General features: G+C 56.3%; 1 protein-coding gene across 1 annotated transcript in view; it reads right to left on the reverse strand.

The window, feature by feature from the left end:
• CNNM1 (cyclin and CBS domain divalent metal cation transport mediator 1) overlaps positions 1-11,434 on the reverse strand; it is a 65,504-nt gene extending 54,070 nt beyond the window's left edge. The window contains 2 exon segments of the mRNA XM_039547537.1: positions 9,954-10,999; positions 11,001-11,434. Coding sequence (XP_039403471.1) covers positions 9,954-10,999; positions 11,001-11,434 — 1,480 coding nt within the window.
• Between the last annotated feature and the right edge of the window lie 8,472 nt (positions 11,435-19,906).

Below are 19,906 nucleotides of genomic sequence, written 5' to 3' on the forward strand. Positions count from 1 at the left end.
GAAATGCTGACAGGGCTGCCAGATGCACTCTAAGGGACGAGATTGCAAGACCTTGACCCTTGAGGTACCAAAGGTAGTCGAGGACAGTCTGGATGGGGGCCGAGAAAGGGTTGATACCTCTCTGGTCGCACCAGAGGGCAAAGCGCTTCCACTTGGCGAGGTAAGTAGCTCGCGTTGAAGGTTTCCGGCTTTCGAGCAGCACTTGCTGCACCGCTGCGGAGCAATCCCTCTCTGCGTCGGTCAACCACTCAGGAACCAAGCTGTAAGATGCAACGATTGCAGGTTCGGGTGACGAAGCCTGCCGAGATCCTGGGTTATGAGGTCCGGCCACAGCGGAAGGGGAATGGGTTCCCGAACCGACAGCTCGAGCAGCAGGGTATACCAGTGCTGTCTCGGCCAGGCCGGAGCGACGAGTATGATGCGGGCTCTGTCTCTCCAGATCTTGAGCAATACCCGGTGGACGAGCGGAAACGGAGGAAACGCATAGAGAAGAGACTCTGTCCATGACAGGAGAAACGCATCTGAGAGGGAGCCTGGAGCTTGGCCTTGGAAGGAGCAGAACCTGTGGCATTTGCGGTTGGTCCGGGAAGCAAAGAGGTCTATCTGGGGAAAGCCCCACCTCTGGAAGATGGAATAAGCCACATCCGGGCGAAGGGACCACTCGTGAGAGGCGAAGGACCTGCTGAGGCGGTCGGCCAACGTGTTCTGCGCTCCCGGCAGAAAAAACGCTTCAAGGCGAATCGAGTGGGCTACGCAGAAATCCCAGAGGAGCAATGCCTCGTTGCAAAGTGGGGAGGACCGTGCTCCGCCCTGCCTGTTGACATAAAACATGGCTGTGGTGTTGTCCGTGTAGACCGCTACACAGCGGTTCTGCAGGTGAGCCCGAAAGGCGAGACAAGCTAAGCGGATCGCTCTCAGCTCTCGGACGTTGATATGGAGGGAGAGCTCCTGGGGTGACCAGAGACCCTGGGTGTGTTGGTCTCCACGTGAGCCCCCAGCCCAGCGCCGGCGTCCGTCGTCAGGGTGATTGACGGGCGAGGCGGGAGGAACGGGACTCCCTTGCAGACCGTTTCTGGGTCCAGCCACCAGGTGAGCGTCTGGAGAGCGGGTTTTGCCACCGTCACCACCATGTCTAGGGGATCGCGATGAGGACGGTACACCGACGCCAGCCACATTTGGAATGGGCGAAGTCGGAGCCTGGCGTGCGCGGTCACAAATGTGGACGCTGCCATGTGACCGAGGAGGCGGAGGCAGGATCGCACCGTTGTCGTCGGGAAAGCCTGCAGTGCCCGAATGAGGGAGGCCAATGTCTCGTGCCGAGTGCGAGGTAGGCACGCTCTGGCCAGATTGGAGTCTAGGACCGCTCCTATGAACTCCACTCTTTGTGCTGGAACTAGGAGGGACTTCTCGGTGTTGACAAGGAGGCCGAGAGACCGAAACAGATGTAGAATCTCGGTTACTTGATTCGCCACCAGCGCTTGGGAGCGGCCCCGAATCAGCCAATCGTCGAGATATGGGTAGACGTGGATGCGGCGACGGCGGAGGGCTGCGGCGACGACCGCCATGCACTTGGTGAATACCCTCGGCGCGGTGGAGAGGCCGAAGGGGAGCACTGCGAACTGGTAATGAGCTCCGTTGACCAGGAAGCGGAGGAAGCGTCTGTGGGGGGGGTAGATTGCCACATGAAAGTAGGCATCCCTCATGTCGAGGGCAGCAAACCAGTCTCCAGGATCCAAGGAAGGGATAATGGACCCCAAGGTCACCATCCGAAACTTGAGCTTGCACAGGTATCTGTTGAGCTCCCGGAGGTCTAAGATGGGACGAAGGCCGCCTTTCGCCTTGGGGATGAGGAAGTATCTGGAATAGAATCCCCTGCCTCGCCTGCTGGGAGGCACCTCCTCGATGGCACCCACGCTCAACAGAGACTGGACCTCCTGTAAGAGGACTTGCTCGTGAGAGGGGTCCCTGAAGAGGGACAAGGAGGGTGGGTGGGAGGGAGGGGGCGAAATGAACTGTAGGCGGTAGCCGTACTGGACCGTGCTGAGGACCCAGGTGTCTGATGTTACGGATGACCACGCCTGGAGGAAGCGGGAAAGGCGATCGGAAAACAGAAGGGGTGGATCCTGATTGGAGACAGGTGAGCGGCCCTCGGGCGTCCCGTCAAAAGGCCGACTTTGGGCCCTGAGGGGCCTTGGACGATCCCTGGGTTTGGTTCCGCCGCCCGCCCGATGGTCTGCGGCGGAAAGGGGCCGAGCGCCGATTGTTAGGCGGGCGAGGTCTGCTGTATTGGAAGGGGCGATAAGGTTGCTGCCGGAAGGGACGCCTTTGGGTGGCCGGCGTGTGCATCCCTAATGTGCGGATCGCCACTCTGCCGTCCTTCAGGGTTTGAATGCGGGTGTCAGTCTTTTCTGAAAATAGACCCTGCGTCTCGAAAGGAAGGTCCTGGAGCGTGTACTGGACCTCCGGCGGCAGAGTAGAGGACTGAAGCCATGCAATGCGTCGCATGGTTACCCCTGACGCTATGGTCCTGGCCCCCGAGTCCGCTGCGTCTACCGCTGCCTTAATTAAGGTACGGGAAGCTAGCTTTCCTTCCTCAAGCAGTGCCGAGAACTCCCTGCGGGAATCCTGCGGGGTGAGCTCTGCAAATTTGGCTAGGCAGCCCAAGATGTTGAATGTATATCTTGAGAGCAAGGCCATTTGGTTGGCGATACGGAGTTGGAGGCCGCCCGCTGAGTAAATTTTTCGGCCTAACAGGTCCATGCGCTTGGACTCCTTCGCCTTTGGCGCCGCGGCGGGCTGGCCGTGTCGCTCCCGGTCATTGACAGACTGGACAACTAGAGAGTCCGGAGCCGGGTGAACATACAGGTATTCATAGCCCCTCGGGGGGACCGAGTACTTCCTCTCAACTCCGCGCGCCGTAGGCGGGACGGAGGAGGGCGACTGCCAGATAGCGGCATTGTTTTTTTGTATTGTGCGAATGAAGGGGAGCGCTACCCTCACGGGGGCGTCCTCCCCCACCACGTCCGTGATGGGGTCCTCGACCTCCTGGACTTCTTCCACGGGTAGGTTGATGGCCTTAGCTACCCTTCTGAGAAGGTCCTGGTGGGTCTTGAGGTCGATCGGCGGGGGCTCCGACGGTGCCGCCCCTGCCACCGCCTCATCGGGGGAGGAGGATGAGGAAGGACCCGGTAGCACTTCCTCCGGTGCCTGCTCCGTGTCTGCGGGAACCGCGTCATGCCCCACGTGCGTGCCGTGATCGGCGGCCTGTGGAGTGGGGGACGGAGGTGGCCTGCTGACCGTGGCTACCGGTACCGACCGCACCGAGCCTGGCTGTCGGGGCGGGAGGGGGGGCCCCTGTTCATGTTCGGCCCAAGGGACCCAAAATCCCCATTGCTGCGGTCCATGTTCTGGTGGGAGGGACCCCGCCCGGAAGTCAACTGCGCTGCCCCCAGGGGAGGCGACGGAGGGCTCTCTTGATGGCCAGGGAGGAGCCGAAGCGGTGGCCGGGCGGACGTCCGGTGCCGGGTAAGGCCCCAGCGGTGCCGCGGTGCGGTGCCGTGGTCTGGCGAAGCGGGACCTGCGGCGTGTCGCGTGCTGGGAGCTCGACCGGCGGTGCCGGAGCTCGACCCCGCCGGGCCGGGAGCTCGACCGGCGGCGCGGGAGCGCGACCTACGGTGCCGGAGCTCGACCGACGGTGCCGGATGCGGATCTGCAGCGCGTCGCGGCGCCTGGAGCGACTGCGCGACTCGACGCCTCGCGGTGCCTGGAGACGGACGACCGGTACGGCGACTCTCTCTCGACGACTTGGAACGCCGCCGGAGTGCGACGGGTACGCGACTGGGAGCGGTACTGGGACTGCGACGGCGGGGGGCGAGGCGTCGTCGAGGCGTGGATCGTCGTGCCGGTGCTGCGGAGAGCGGTGCCGTGGCGAACGGACCGCGACCTGGCGGCGGTGCTGCGATCGGCTCGGGCGCCCGGGTCATTAGAAGTGGCTTCCCAATAGATTTGAGAGTCCGCACGGTGGCACCGCCGCTGAGCGCTGCATCAGCGGTAAGTTCTATTAAATGTCTTGCCGTCGCGAACGCCTCGGGCGTGGGCGGCAGCCTCAGCTCCTCGCCGGTGGGCACCGGGAGCTGGGCGGTGCCGACTCGACGGCCTTGCGCGCCGAGTCGACGGCACGGTGCCTTTGTTGTGCACAGCCTCAGCCTGCACCGTTACAGTCGGAGGCGGCTGGGCTAACGGTCTCTTTGCTTATCCGAGACCGCTCGGCACTTGGCGCTTTTTCCGGGAAACGGAGCGGTGCGGGTCTTGTGCCGGGTGCCGCTGCATCCTCGGCACCGGGCGGCTGCTAGTCGAGGCAGTCTTTGGCGCCGCCGGTGCTGGTGCCGGAGGTTGGAGGGCCGACTCCATGAGGAGTTGCTTCAACCTTGAGTCCCGCTCCTTCCTCGTGCGAGGCTTGAAAGCGACGCAGATGGGGCACTTGTCCGACCGGTGAGCCTCTCCCAGACAGCGGAGGCAGGCGTCGTGCGGGTCACTCACCGGCATAGACCGCTGGCAAGCCGCGCAGGGCTTGAAACCCGCCGGTCCGGGCATAAGCCCGTACCGGGGCGGAAGAAGAGGGCTAACCCCTCTAACTCCCTAATGAGTATTATAACACTAACTATTAACAAAATTTAACAACTACGATAACTATATACACTAACTAACGGAGAACGCTAAGCTGTGGAGGACAGGAGAGCACTCCACTGTTCCTACTAGCCGTCACGGGCGGAAAGAAGGAACTGAGGAGCGGACGGGCCGGCTGGGGTATATATACGCCGCCATGGCGGCGCCACTCCAGGGGGCGCCAGCCGGCCCGCCGGAGTTGCTAGGCTAAAAATGTTCCGAAGAGCCGTGCACGCGCGGCGCGCACACCTACATGGAATGGATAGGAGCAATCACTCGAAGAAGAACTTCCTTTTATTTGTTTTAAACCTGCTGCCTATTAATTTCATTTGGTGACCCCTAGTTCTTGTATTATGGGAATAAGGAAATAACTTTTCCTTATCCACTTTCTCAACATCACTCATGATTTTATATACCTCTATCATGTCCCCCCTTAGTCTTCTCTTTTCCAAACTGAAGAGTCCTAGCCTCTTTAATCTTTCCTCATATGGGACCTTCTCTAAACCCCTAATCATTTTAGTTGCTCTTTTCTGAACCTTTTCTAGTGCTAGAATATCTTTTTTGAGGTGAGGAGACCACATCTGTACACAGTATTCGAGATGCGGCGTATCATGGATTTATATAAGGGCAATAATATATTCTCAGTCTTATTCTCTATCCCCTTTTTAATGATTCCTAACATCCTGTTTGCTTTTTGACCGCCTCTGCACACTGCGTGACATCTTCAGAGAACTATCCACGATAACTCCAAGATCTTTTCCTGACTCGTTGTAGCTAAATTAGCCCCCATCATGTTGTATGTATAGTTGGGGTTATTTTTTCCAATGTGCATTACTTTACATTTATCCACATTAAATTTCATTTGCCATTTTGTTGCCCAATCACTTAGTTTTGTGAGATCTTGTTGAAGTTCTTCACAATCTGCTTTGGTCTTAACTATCTTGAGTAGTTTAGTATCATCTGCAAACTTTGCCACCTCACTGTTTACCCCTTTCTCCAGATCATTTATGAATAAATTGAATAGGATTGGTCCTAGGACTGACCCTTGGGGAACACCACTAGTTACCCCTCTCCATTCTGAGAATTTACCATTAATTCCTACCCTTTGTTCCCTGCCCTTTAACCAGTTCTCAATCCATGAAAGGACCTTTCCTTTTATCCCATGACAGCTTAATTTACGTAAGAGCCTTTGGTGAGGACCTTGTCAAAGGCTTTCTGGAAATCTAAGTACACTATGTCCACGGATCCCCTTGTCCACATGTTTGTTGACCCCTTCAAAGAACTCTAATAGATTAGTAAGACACGATTTCCCTTTACAGAAACCATGTTGACTATTGCTCAAGAGTTTATGTTTTTCTATGTGTCTGACAATTTTATTCTTTACTATTGTTTCAACTAATTTGCCCGGCGGCGTTAGACTTACCGGTCTGTAATTGCCGGATCACCCCTAGAGCCCTTTTTAAATATTGGCGTTACATTAGCTAACTTCCAGTCATTGGGTACGAAGCCGATTTAAAGGACAGGTTACAAACCTTAGTTAATAGTTCCACTTCACATTTGAGTTCTTTCAGAACTCTTGGGTGAATGCCATCTGGTCCCGTGACTTGTTAATGTTGAGTTTATCAATTAATTCCAAAACCTCCTCTACTGACACTTCAATCTGTGACAGTTCCTCAGATTTGTCACCTACAAAAGCCAGCTCAGGTTTGGGAATCTCCTAACATCCTCAGCCGTGAAGACTGAGGCAAAGAATCCATTTAGTTTCTCAATGACTTTATCATCTTTAAGCGCTCCTTTTGTATTTTCATCGTCAAGGGCCCCACTGGTTGTTTAGCAGGCTTCCTGCTTCTGATGTACTTAAAAACATTTTGTTATTACCTTTGGAGTTTTTGGCTAGCCGTTCTTCAAACTCCTCTTTGGCTTTTCTTATTACACTCTTGCACTTAAGTTGGCAGCGTTTGTGCTCCTTTCTATTTGCCTCACTAGGATTTGACTTCCACTTTTAAAGGAAGTCTTTTATCTTTCACTGCTTCTTTTACATGGTGGTTAAGCCACGGTGGCTCTTTTAGTTCTTTTACAGTTTTTCTTAATTTGGGGTATACATTGAAGTTGGGCCTCTATTATGGTGTCTTTAAAGCGCAGCAACTTGCAGGGATTTCACTTTAGTCAATGTACCTTTTAACTTTTGTCTAACTAACCCCCTCATTTTTGTATAGTTCCCCATTTTGAAATTAAAGGCCACAGTGTTGGGCAGTTGGGATGTTCTTCCCACCACAGGGATGTTGAATGCTATTGTATTATGGTCACTATTTCCAAGCGGTCCTGCTATAGTTACCTCTTGGACCAGCTCCTGCACTCCACTCAGGATTAAATCTAGAGTCGCCTCGCCCCTTGTGGGTTCCCGTACCAGCTGCTCCATGAAGCAGTCATTTAAAGTATCGAGAAATTTTATCTCTGCATTTCGTCCTGAAGTGAAATGTTCCCAGTCAATATGGGGATAATTGAAATCCCCCACTATTATTGGGTTCTTAATTTTGATAGCCTCTCTAATTTCCCTTAGCATTTCATCATCACTATTACTGTCCTGGTCAGGTGGTCGATAATAGATCCCTAATGTTATATTTTTACTAGAGCATGAAATTTCTATCCATAGAGACTCTATGGAACCTGTGGATTCGCTTAAGATTTTTACTTCATTTGAATCTACACTTTCTTTAACATATAGTGCCACTCCTCCCCCTGCACGGCCTGTTCTGTCCTTCCGATATATTTTGTACCCCGGAATGATTGTGTCCCATTGATTGCTCTCAGTTCTACATTTTCAAATATACTGATTTCTATTACAACAAAGAATACAAAGTGTACAGTGTTAACTTTATTTTATTACAAATATTTGCACTGTAAAAATTATAAAAGAAATAGTATTTTTCAATTTACCTCATACAAGTACTGTAGTGCAGTCTCTTTATGGTGAAAGTGCAATTTACAAATGTAGATTTTTTTGTTACATGACTGCACTCAAAAATAAAACAATGTAAAACTTTAGAGTCCACTAAGTCCTACTTCTTGTTAAACCAATCGCTAAGACAACCAAGTTTGTTTACATTTATGGGAGATAATGCTGCCTGCTTCTTATTTATAATGTCACCTGAAAGTGAGAACAGGTATTCGCATGGCACTTTTGTAGCTGGTGTTACGTGGTATTCAGGTGCCAGATATCCTAAACATTAATATGCCCCTTCATGCTTCGGCCACCATTCCAGAGGACCCGCTTCCAGCTGATGATGCGCATGGAAAAAAATAATGTGTTAATTAAATTTGTGACTGAACTCCTTAGAGGAGAATTGTTTTTCTCCTGATCTGTTTCACCCGCATTCTGCCATATATTTCATGTTATAGCAGTCTCGGATGATGACCAGCACATGTTGTTCATTTTAAGAACACTTTCCCTGCAGATTTCACAAAACACAAAGAAGGTACCAATGTGAGATTTCTAAAAATAGCTACAGCACTGGACTCAAGGTTTAAGAATCTGAAGTGCCTTCCAAAATCTGAGGGGGACGAGGTGTTTTCAGAAGTCTTAAAAGAGCAACACTCAGATGCGGAAACTACAGAACCCAAACCACCAAAAAACAAAATCAACCTTCTGCTGGTGGCATTTGACTCAGCTGATGAAAATGAACATGCGTTGGTCCGCACTGCTTTGGATTGTTATCGAGCAGAACCCGTCATCAGCATGGACGCATGTCCTCTGGAATGGTGGTTGAAGCATTGAAGCGACATATGAATCTTTAGCCCATCTGGCACGTAAATATCTTGCAACACCAGAGCCATGCAAATGCCTGTTCTTACTTTCAGGTAACACTGTAAACAAGAAGCGGGCCCCATTATCTCCTGCAAATTGTAACCAAACTTGTTTGTCTGAGCAACTGGCTGAAGTAGGACTGAGTGGACTTGTTGGCTCTAAAGTTTTACATTGTTTTATTTTTGAATGCAGTTTTTTGTACATAATTCTACATTTGTAAGTTCAACTTTCATACTACATCTGAAGTATGAAGTAGTATGAAGTCTTGCATCTGAAGAAGTGGGTATTCACCCACGAAAGCTCATGCTGCAGAACGTCTGTTAGTCTATAAGGTGCCACAGGATTCTTTATTGCTTTCATACTACAGTGCTTGTATTAGGTGAATTGAAAAATACTATTTATTTTGTTTTTTACAGTGCAAATATTTGTAATCAAAAATAGAAAGTGAGCACTGTACACTTTGTATTCTGTGTTGTAATTGAAATCAATATCTTTCAAAATGTAGAAATCATCCAAAAATATTTAAATAAATGGTATTCTATTGTTTAAAAGTACAATTAATCACAATTAATTGTGTAATCACTTGCCAGCCCTAGTCTGGTTACCTCGTTCATTTGACAGCAGTTTTAGTCAGTTTCCACCAGCAAGAGGGGACAAAAGTAACCTTTAAACCTCCAGACAAGCCTGGAGCCCCAGCCCCTCACCTCCAGCCACTCTGAAGCACCAGCCTTTGAACCCGCCCAGGGAGTGTTAACTAACCCTCACCCGGCACCCCAAGGATCCCTCCCCATTCCACGGACCAGCAGCGACCTGCCCAAGGGAGTGGCCCAGCCAGGCCTGGGCTCCAGCCGCTTCTCCCCGCACTCACTGCCGCTACTCAGCGCGGGGTAAAGAATCAGATGCCGGTTAGGTGCCCGGGTGGCAGGCAGAGCTCAGCCCAGCTCGCTCGCTCGCTCGCTGCCGGCCTCACCCCGCCCAGCCTGGGCGCAGAGGGGCCAATGCAGAGCAGCCCCCGCCCCGCAGGTTAATTACAGCGCTGCGCCCCCAGAGGAGACTCGGCCCGGCCCGGGCTCGCTCCAATCCCTCAGCAATCGGATTCGGGGTCAAAAGCACCGGGCAGCCGGACCCCACCTCGGGGCCGCATGGGGCGCACGAGTCCCGCCCCCCCGCCTGGCTCCAGGAGCTGGTGAGCCAGGACCCCCCCCGCGCACACCCCGAGAGCGGCGCGGAGCCAGCGGGCCCACGCCGGGTTCATGCAGGGCGCAGAGAGCCCAGGAGCCCCCTTCCCGCCCCGCTCCAGGGTACCCCAGCTCCGACACCCGCGGGGTCCCCGCTCCACGCCCGGGAGAAGCTGCCCCGCACGCAGGGGCCTGGGGGCGCCCCAGGCAGCCGGCCGAGGGCCAGAGGGGGCAAAGGGAAGGCGGTGGCTGCCGCGGTGCGGGTGCGTGGCCGGAGGACGGAACCGGGGGTCCGGCGCCCTCACCCTTCTTGAACTCCTCCAGCAGCGTGTCCAGGCGGCTGTCGCTGAAGACCCAGTGCAGCGGCCGGCGGTAGAAGCGGGTGACGGTCTGCAGCGGGGTGCAGTCGTCCGGGTCCACGAAGGCCAGGTCCTTGACGAAGAGCAGGTCGACGATGTTGTCCCGCCGGTCGCCCTCGTAGACCGGGATGCGGGTGTAGCCGGAGCGCAGGATCTCGGAGACGGTGGCGAAGTCCAGCACGGCGTCGGAGCGCAGCAGGAAGCAGTCGGCCAGCGGGGTGAGCACGTCCTCCACCGTCTTGGTGCGCAGCTCCAGCGCGCCCTGCACCATGGCCAGCTCCTCCCGCACCAGGTCGCTGTGCGGGTCGGCGGCGCGCAGCGTCTCCAGCAGGCGCTCGCGGGTGGAGAAGGTGCTGAGCTCCTGGCGCAGCGCCCAGTCGAGCAGGCGGCTCAGCGGGTAGCAGAGGGGGAAGGTGGCGGCCATCAGCAGGCGGGTGAGGCCGAGCGTGTGCGAGGCGATGGCCAGCCCGTGCCGGGAGCACACCGAGTAGGGCAGCACCTCGCCGCCCAGGAACAGGGCGCCGGTGCAGAGCAGCACGGGCAGCCAGGGGACGCCCTGCACCCAGCCGGCCAGCGCCGCCCCCTGGCCGGGCAGCGACGCGCACAGCCAGCCGGCCAGCGCCGCGTTGGCCCCGGCCTGGCCCAGCAGCAGGGTGCAGAGCAGGTAGGTGCCGCCGTGGCCCCGCACCGCCTGCACGCGGCGCGCCTGCTCCTGCTCCGCCGCCGAGCCGCTGTTGCGCAGCACGCGGAGCTCCAGCGGGTCCAGCGACAGCAGCGCCAGGCGCAGGCCGCTGAACAGCGCCGACAGCCCCAGCAGGAGCAGCGCGCCCAGGGCCCGGAGCCAGCCCGCCGCCGGCAGCGGCCCGAGCAGCCAGGGCTTCCGCGCCGCCTGCCGCACCCGCAGCAGGAAGCCGCCCGCCGCGCCGTGGTGCTGCCAGGCGCGCCCGTCCCAGGCGCAGAGCGAGAAGAGCCGCCCCCGCGGGCCGGCCCCCCTTGCGCGGCTCCCGCACCCGCACTCGCACCAGGGCGGAGCCGGCCGAGCCGCCCGGCTGCAGCGGGCCCAGCACCTCCACGTCCGAGGCCCAGGCGCTCTGCTGCGGGCAGCGCTCCCCGGGCGCCGGGCCCGCTCCCGCCGGCGGCTCCTCGATGAAGACCAGGCAGGGCTCGCTGTCCGCGCCGGGGGGGCCGCGGCTGCCGTTCCCCTCGGGCGGCGGCTGGAAGTAGAGGCGCAGCAGGAAGCTGGCCCCCTCCCCCGCCCCCAGCGCGCCGGCCTCCAGCCAGACCCTGCCCGGGGCCGTGTCCTCGGGCCGCAGCCCCAGCAGCCAGGCGGCCCCGGCGGGCGGGCGGCGGGAGAGCGAGAAGAAGAGCAGCAGCACAGCGCCCCGGCTCCGGCCCCAGCCGCCCGCCGCAGCCGCCTGCACCGCCATGGCGCTCCGCATGCACCGCAGCGCCCCGGCCGCGCGTCACGCTGCAGCGGGGGGAGCCGGGCGGGCAGCCCACGTGCGGGGCGGGGAGCCCGGCGAGCCGGCCCGGACTAGGGCGGGGGAGCTGCGTCCGGCCTCCCCCTGGCGGCCGCCAGCCCCGGGCCGGAATCCACGGGGAGGGACTGTGTGTCCAGAAGGGCAGGTGCGGCTAGGGTGCCCAGACAGCAAGTGTGAAAAATCGGGAGAGGGTGGGGGTAACAGGAGCCTAGATAAGAACAAGACCCAAAATCGGGACATCTGGTCACCCTAAGTGCGGCCCCACGACCCGGTCACTGTAACTGCATGGGGCGGACACACATGAGACAGGGCCAAGCCTCAGGGAACACCAGGCGGGGTGCAAGCGGGGGCCCTTGTCCCTTCGGGAGCGGACAATTTCCGAGCTCCCAGGATGGTGCCTTCTGGCCTTCCCCTCAGCTCGGGCAGGCAGGGCTGCTCCTGGGTTATGCCCCATTTCCACGGCAGCTCAGGGGCTATTTTCTGGGCTGTATCTGAATATTTCCAGAGCTTGTCTGCATGCGCCTGGCACCTGAACCTGGAATTTCAGCCTGCTGCATGTGAACATGTCTAACAGCATGCAAGTGTGTGTCTGTGCATGTATGTGACAGTGTGTGTCTGAGTGCATGTCAGAAGGGACCATTATGGTCATCTAGTCTGACCTCCTGCACAACGCAGGCCACAGAATCTCACCCACTCCTGTAACAAACCCCTGACCTATGTCTGAGCTACTGAAGTCCTCAAATCGTGGTTTAAAGATCTCAAGGTGCAGAGAATCTTCCAGCAAGTGTGGCGTACACACGTGCACCTGTGTGATGGTGTGTCTGTATGTGCGCGCACACATGCTGGGGAGTGCCTGTGGGTGCGTGTATGTGCATGTGCACACGTCTGATGGTCTGTGTATATGACTGTATGCGCGCACACATTTGGTGCGTATCTACATGTTTGTGTACATGCATGTGCACATGTGATGGTGTGTATGTGATTGTGTGTCTGTGTCGGGGGTGGGCAAACTATGGCCCATGGGCTATTTTAATCCAGCCCTCCAGCTCCCACTGGGGAGCAGGGTCGGGGGCCGCTCTACGCGGTTCCCAGAAGCAGCGGCATGACTTCCCCTCCGGCTCCTATGTCGTAGGGGCAGTCAGGGACCTCCACTCTGCACACTGCTCCCGCCCTAAGCACCTCCCCTGCAGCTCCCATTAGCCGGGAACCAAAGCTAATGGGAGCTGCAGAGGCGGTGCCTGTGGATGGGGCAGCACGCAGAGCCGCCGGGTCACGCCTCGCGAAGGAGCCAGAGAAGGGACATGCCACTGCTTCCAGGAGCCGTTTGAGGTAAGCATCGCCTGGAACCTGCACCCCCTGAGCCTGTCACTATGCCCCAACCCCCTGCCCCAGTCTTCATCCCCCTCCTGCCTTCTGAACCCCTCGATCCCAGCCCAGAGCACCCTCCTGTACCCCAAACCCCTCATCCCCAGGCCCACCCCAGAGCCTGTGCCCCCAGATGGAGCCCTCACCCTGCACCCCACTACCCAGCCCGGAGCCCCCTCCCGCACCCTGAACTCCTTTCTGACCCCCAACCCCAATGTTGTGAGCGTTCATGGCCTGCCAGACCATTTCTATTCCCAGATGTGGCCCTCAGGCCCAAAAGTTTGCCCACCCCTGGTCTATGTGCATATTCACGTGTGTGACAGTGTGAATCTGTGCACGTGTGCATGTGATGGTGTGTGCAGAGGCAGATTATCACATGGGCCCATGGGGCCTGTGGCCCAGGCCCCCCCACAGGAGTGCTGGAAGCTGGGTAGAGGTGGGGGAGCCACTGGGGCCCTGCTTCCTGCTCCTCTTTCCTGAGGCCCCACCCTCTAGCCAGGCTAGAAGCCAGAGCTGGGCAGTAGTCAGAGCCAGACAGGGAGCCCCGGACCCTCCACCTGCCCTGGGCAGGGGCTGGGTGTTTGAGAGCAGCCCTAGGCCCCTGTCGCTGCCCCCTGGATGCACTGCCCAGGGTGGGTGGTGGATGTGGGGCTCCCCTGCGGCCTGGGCTCCCTGCGGCTCTTCCCACAGCCTGGCTCCAGCTTCTGGCCTTGCCAGGGTGTGGGGCCTGGGGTGGGGGAAAGGAGGAGCAGGGCCCCATGATGGCGGTGGGGCTAAGGCCCACTTTACACCCCCCCAAATGGGAAAGAAGCTGGTGCGGGGACACCACTAGCAGAGGCTGCGCTTCACACCAGCTCCCCCACCACAAAGTACAGCACCTGCCTGAGGCTATTACACCCACATTAAAAAAGTGGGAGGGCCTGGCCCCCCTGGTTCTGGCCCCGAGGCCCCCAGGGTTTGGGGGCCCAAATGTTGTTTGTGCCCAGACTGCCAAAAAAATCATAATCTGCCTCTGGGGAGGGGAGGGGAGGGGGTGTGCACGTGTGTGCTGGTGTATGTGTGACAGTGCGTCCAAGGCCATCCCAAGGGGACTGTGCGGCCCCGGGACAAATCGGACTGTATGCCCCCCCCTAACATTTTTTATACAGGTGAAATCTGGTGTCGGGAGGGGACACCAGTGCTGGGGGGCGAGGGAGTATGGAGAGTCACAGGGTGGCACCTGTACTATGGACAAGGGGCCCCCGGTGCTGGGGGGTCCTGGAAAGGGGAGGGGTCCAGGGTGGAAGGTCAATGGCGCTGGCGTGTTCCGGCAGTGCTAGGATGCTGGTGGCTGGTGTGGCGGTGGGTGAACAAGAAAAATAAACACAATGCGTGTTTCCCACCAGTGAGTGCAGGCCTGAACCCCGCTGCCAGCGCCAGGCGCCACGCTACCCCTCCCCCGGAACGAACCCGTAACCCCTCCCCCGCGCCAGCCTGGCCCTCTGAACCTGTAACTCCAACCCCTGGGCCGGCCTGGCCCCCGAACCCGTAACCCTTCCCCCGGGCCAGCCTGGCCCCCTGAACCTGTAACTCCAACCCCTGGGCCGGCCTGGCCCCCCAAACCCGTAACCCTTCCCCTGGGCCGGCCTGGCCCCCCGAACCTGTAACCCTTCCCCCGGCCCGGCCTGGCCCCCTGAACCCATAACTCCTCCACTGGGCTGGCCTGGCCCCCGGAACCTGTAACCCTTGCCCCGGGCTGGCCTGGTCCCCCAAACCCATAACCCCAACCCCCAGGCTGGCCTGGCCCCCCAGGCACCCCAGCCCCATTCCACCCAGGCCAGCCTAGCACCCCCCGCACGACAGATGCACATTGAAGCTCGGGGCCCCCGAAAGCGCGGGGCCCAGAGCGGTTGGCATGATTCGCCGCACCCAAGGGAGGGCTCTGAGTGTGTCCGTGTATGTAGATTTGCATGGTGGTGTGTGTGTACATGCGTGTGCACACGTGGGGAGAGTGTGTGCTGGGCTGAGGGCCCGGCTGCACTCGGGTGCAATCCTGTGACCCTAGCACAAGACCTGTGTTTTGCACGGCAAAGTGCTGAGTTCTGAGCCTGTTGGGGGCAGGGTGCATGGGCAGGGACTCCCGTCCCTCCCTGCCCCGCCTGAGGGGCACTCGCCTGCTTCTCCCAGGCCAGACCCACACGGGCCAGGGCTGCCCAGGGCACACCACATGTGGTGCCCTGGTAGGGTGACCAGATTTCCCGATTTTATAGGAACAGTCCCGATATTTGGGGCTTTTTCTTATATAGGCTCCTATTACACCCCACCCCGTCCTGATTTTTCACACTTGCTGTCTGGGCACCCTGTGGCCACCGGTGGCAATGAAGTGCCTGCACCTGTTCCTCCCGGCCAACAGGGGCGCTGTGGGTCTCTGCTGCCCCCTCCTGGCTCGTGCCCGGGTGCGTCAGCCGCTGACGGGCGGCGAGGGGCAGGCGGCAGCGGGGGGAAGGTGAGAACCTGCCCAGGGCTGCCCAGAGGGGGGAGCAACTGGGGCAATTTGCCCCAGGCCCTGCAGGGGCCCCCTGACCCCTGGTCTGGCAGCGGTCCGGGTCTTTGGCGTCATTTCAGCGGCAGAGGGGGGGCCCTTCAGTGCTGCCGAAGACACGGAGCGACTGGAGGGCTCCCCGACGCCGAAATGCTGCCAAAGACCCTGACCGCCACCGGGTGAGTTCAAGCGCCGCAGCTCCCCCCGCTTTGCCCCAGGCCCCCTGAAACATCTGGGCGGCCCTGAACCTGCCCCCCCGTGCCCTGCCTGGCACACCCCTCCCCCACTTCCTACACACCCTCCCCCACAGCCCTGCCTGGCACACCCTCCCCACTTCCTGCACACCTCCCCCACAGCCCAGCCTGGCACACCCTCCCCACTTCCTGCACACCCTCCCCTCCCCACAGCCCCGCCCGGCACACCCCTCCCCCACTTCCTACACACCCCTCCCCCACAGCCTCGCTCCCCCGAGTCCTGCCCTGCACATTCCTCCCCCACAATATCATAGAATATGAGGGTTGGAAGAGACCTCAGGAGGTATCTAGTCCAACCCCCTGCTCAAAGCAGGACCAACCCCCAACTAAATCATCCCAGCCAGGGCTTTGTCAAGTTGGGCCTTAAAAACCTCTAAGGAAGGAGATTCCACCACCTCCCTAGGTAACCCATTCCAGTGCTTCACCACCCTCCTAGGGAAATAGTGTTTCCTAATATCCACCCTAGACCTCCCCCACTGCAACCTGAGACCATTGCTCCGTGTTCTGTCATCTGCCACCACTGAGAACAGCTGAGCTCCATCCTCTTTGAAGGCAGCTATCAAATCCCCCCTCACTCTTCTGTTCTGCAGACTAAATAAGCCCAATTCCCTTAGTCTCTCCTCACAAGTCACATGGCCCCTAATCATTTTCATGCCCTCCGCTGGACTTTCTCCAATTTGTCCACATCCCTTTTGTAGTGGGGGGACCAAAACTGGATGCAGTACTCCAGGTGTGGCCTCATCAGTGCCAAATAGAGGGGAATTATCACGTCCCTCGATCTGCTGGCAATGCTTCTACTAATACATCCCAATATACCGTTGGCCTTCTTGGCAACGAGGGCACCCTGCTGACTTATATCCAGCTTCTCGTCCACTGTAATCCCCAGGTCCTTTTCTGCAGAACTGCTGCTTAGCCTGTCGGCCCCAGCCTGTAGCAGTGCATGGGATTCTTCCTTCCTAAGTGCAGGACTCTGCACTTGTCCTTGCTGAACTGAATAAGATTTCTTTTGGCCCAATCCTCCAATTTGTCTTGGTCACTCTGGACCCTATCTCTACCCTCCAGTGTATCTACCTCTCCCCCCAGCTTAGTGTCATCTGTGAATTTGCTGAGGGTGCAATCCATCCCATCATCCAGATCATTAATAAAGATGTTGAACAAAACCAGCCTCAGGACCAACCCCTCAGGCACTCTGCTTGATACCGGCTGCCAACTAGACATTGAGCTGTTGATCATTACCCGTTGAGCCTGACAATCTAGCCAGCTTTCTACCCATCTTATAGTCCATACATCCAAGCCAGACTTTTTTTACTTGCTGGCAAGAATACTGCGGAAGACCTTATCAAAAGCTTTGCTAAAGTCAAGATATATCACGTCCACTGCTTTCCCCTCATCCACAGAGCTGGTTATCTCATCATGAAAGGCAATCAGGGTGGTCAGGCATGACTTGCCCTTGGTGAATCCATGTTGACTGTTCCTGATCAACTTCCTCTCCTCCAAGTGCTTCATAATGGATTCCTTAAGGACCTGCTCCATGATTTTGCCAGGGACTGAAGTGAGGTTGACCGGTCTATAGTTCTCCGGGTTCTCCTTTTCCCATTTTTAAAGATGGGCACTATATTTGCCTTTTTCCAATCGTCCGGGACCTCCCCCGATCACCAGGAATTTTCAAAGCTAATGCCCATTGACTCTGCAATCACATCAGCCAATTCCCTCAGCACCCTCGGATGCATTAGATCTGGACCCATGGACTCGTGCACGTCCAGTTTTTCTAAACAGTCCTTAACCTGTTCTTTTACCACTGAGGGCTGCTCACCTCCTCCCCATACTGTGCTGCCCAGTGCAGCAGTCTGGGAGCTGACCTTGTCTGTGAAGACCAAGGCAAAAAACGCATTGAGTACTTCAGCTTTTTCCACATCATCTGTCACTAGGTTGCCTCCCCCATTCAGTAGATGTAGCATTAGCATGGTATTTTGCATTTAATAAAGTTAGTTACTCGTAAGAGAGAAAATGAATAGAAAGGAACATTGTGTTCTTGGAAATGGGATTTCTGCAGAATTTCAGAAACTGCTGCACATCCTTGTTTCTAGACCCATGGCTGATAAATCTGCATTTTACTGCTGTGCACGCGTCCATGGGGCACAAACGACAAGGGGTTCAGTCGTCACTTCTCACAGAAGATCCCTGGCAGGGAGTTCTGGGGATGCAAATCTCCATAAGGATTTCCTAACTGTGCCGTCTCCCCCTCCCACACTGTCCCATTATAGGGACATACCTCCCCTTGTAGAGCCCAAATCTGGTGGATCCCCTGGGATCAGAGCAGGTCCATCTGCATGGTGACCTTGTGCTGCTACACCAGCTGTGACTCCTGGTGGTTCCCCCTTCCAACTCCCTGAAAGTGGGTCTCCAATGGAGCCAATCTGTTCGGGATTCTTCCTGGCCACAGCTGCCAGGAGATCCCTAGAGAGGGAGCAATGTGTTCGCCCCCCACCCCCCGCACAGGTCCTTGTAGTATCCAAAGTGAGTCCCCGTTCTGTGAATGAGGGAGAGACCTTTGTGTGAGCATCCCCTCCATGTGTGGATCACACAGGCATGATCTAGGCCAATGCCATTTTTTAAACATCTGCTTGATCTGTCTCCCCAGCCCATGGGTATATTTGGCAATAACTCGAAGAGCCACCAGGTGGCGAACTCTCCCCATGCTTCTCTCAGTAAAATGAACAGCAGATTGATGACTTTGGAACTGGTGCTTTTAAAAATCATTTCTGGTAGTTACTGTGTGGTACAACCTCTTCTAGAAGGAGTCTGGTAGCTCCTGCTGTGTTCAGGTTATGCTGAGACTCATTTGTTATTTCCTTCTGTGTAATTCTACTTTTCATGCCTGGCGAGCAGGACCCTGTGGAGCCCAGGGCCTCGGTGTGTGACTAGGTGGCACTGGAGGCTGATCTTTCGTAGCTCTTCCGTTAATTTTCCCAAGAAAGGGAGACCAGGTGATCATTTTCGAGATCTCTAGGGACTAGTGATGCCTTCTTGAATACTGGCCAAGCTACTCCATGGTTTAAGGATGGTAGGTTTCCTTCTTCAAAGATGACATTCACTGTCTCCATCAGAAGAGTCAGCTGATCTGGAGCATCTCTTCCTAACCCTGATGTTACATTAACAAAAACAGACATGTCAGGCTTCTGCTTCAAGCAGCAGGGGGATGTTTAGGGTGATGCTTCTTTTAGCAACATAAAGAGGCTGGATACTAGGACCAGGTCACATGCTGTGAGTTGGACGTGGCATTTGGTTTTGAGGAGAAGATTAAAAAGTGTTAGCGACAGGACTCAGAGCTGGTACCTCCACTCCCAAACAGGAGTAGTCAGAAAGATCTGACAGGGAAACAGGGCTTGGTCTGTGGAGATTGTAACTGCCTCCTTCAAGGTGCTGCCCCTTCTACTCCCATTCGCTTTGTCTAGATGAGGCTCTTGTCTTCAGGAGAAGAAAAGGTGTATTTTTAACACAAGGTAACTAGTGAAGAGCCTCAACCTGCTAACACGTGTGAAAACTGCAAGGTGCTTTGTCTTTACTGGGATTTTCTCTCATTTTAGTTAGCCTGTGTTAGCTAAGCCGTGGTTAGACCACAGCTCTTTTCGTAGAGAAGATGCACCCGGGGGGTGAAAGGTGCATTGTTAGGTGGTGTTTAATAGCTCAGCCTATTTAATACCTTCATAAACTGTAGAAAGACAAAGCAAGTTGTCCTTTAACACATGCTAAATTGGCCAAGTAAAAGTGCTCAGGGTATTGTCCTCACCTTTAAGGCTCTGCACAGAGTTCTGCTCTGGCAACATCCTATCTGTTAGGTCTCTCTAGAGCCCCCACTTTCAAAATATCCCAGCCCCCATTTCCACCTATAACTCCTCTTGGACCTTACTCTCTGGTCTTCTTGTCCTTTATTCTTTTCCCTACTGGTGACACTGTTCAGTGACCCTTTTCCCATGCTCCAGGATTCCTCAATTGCCCCTTCAAATCTCTGCTTTAAATCCCACTTCTTTTGTCTGCCTTCCATTGCTGATCTGTTCTGACCCTCATGCCTTGTCCCTTAACTTTTGGTACCCATGTGTCATGAGCTGTACAGGTGCTTTGAACCCCACTGGGCCACCACCATCCTGTTCCAAGTTTGCCTACAAAAATCTGTGTAGGACGGGGGCATCCTGACTCGGAACGAGGAAGTGGGCTGGAGCTCATAAAGAAGCCCATTCTGCTGACCCGGCTTTAGGGCCTGAAGCCAGAGTTTCATGA

This window comes from Mauremys reevesii, linkage group 7 (assembly GCF_016161935.1).
Source record: "Mauremys reevesii isolate NIE-2019 linkage group 7, ASM1616193v1, whole genome shotgun sequence".
NCBI lineage: Eukaryota > Metazoa > Chordata > Testudines > Geoemydidae > Mauremys > Mauremys reevesii.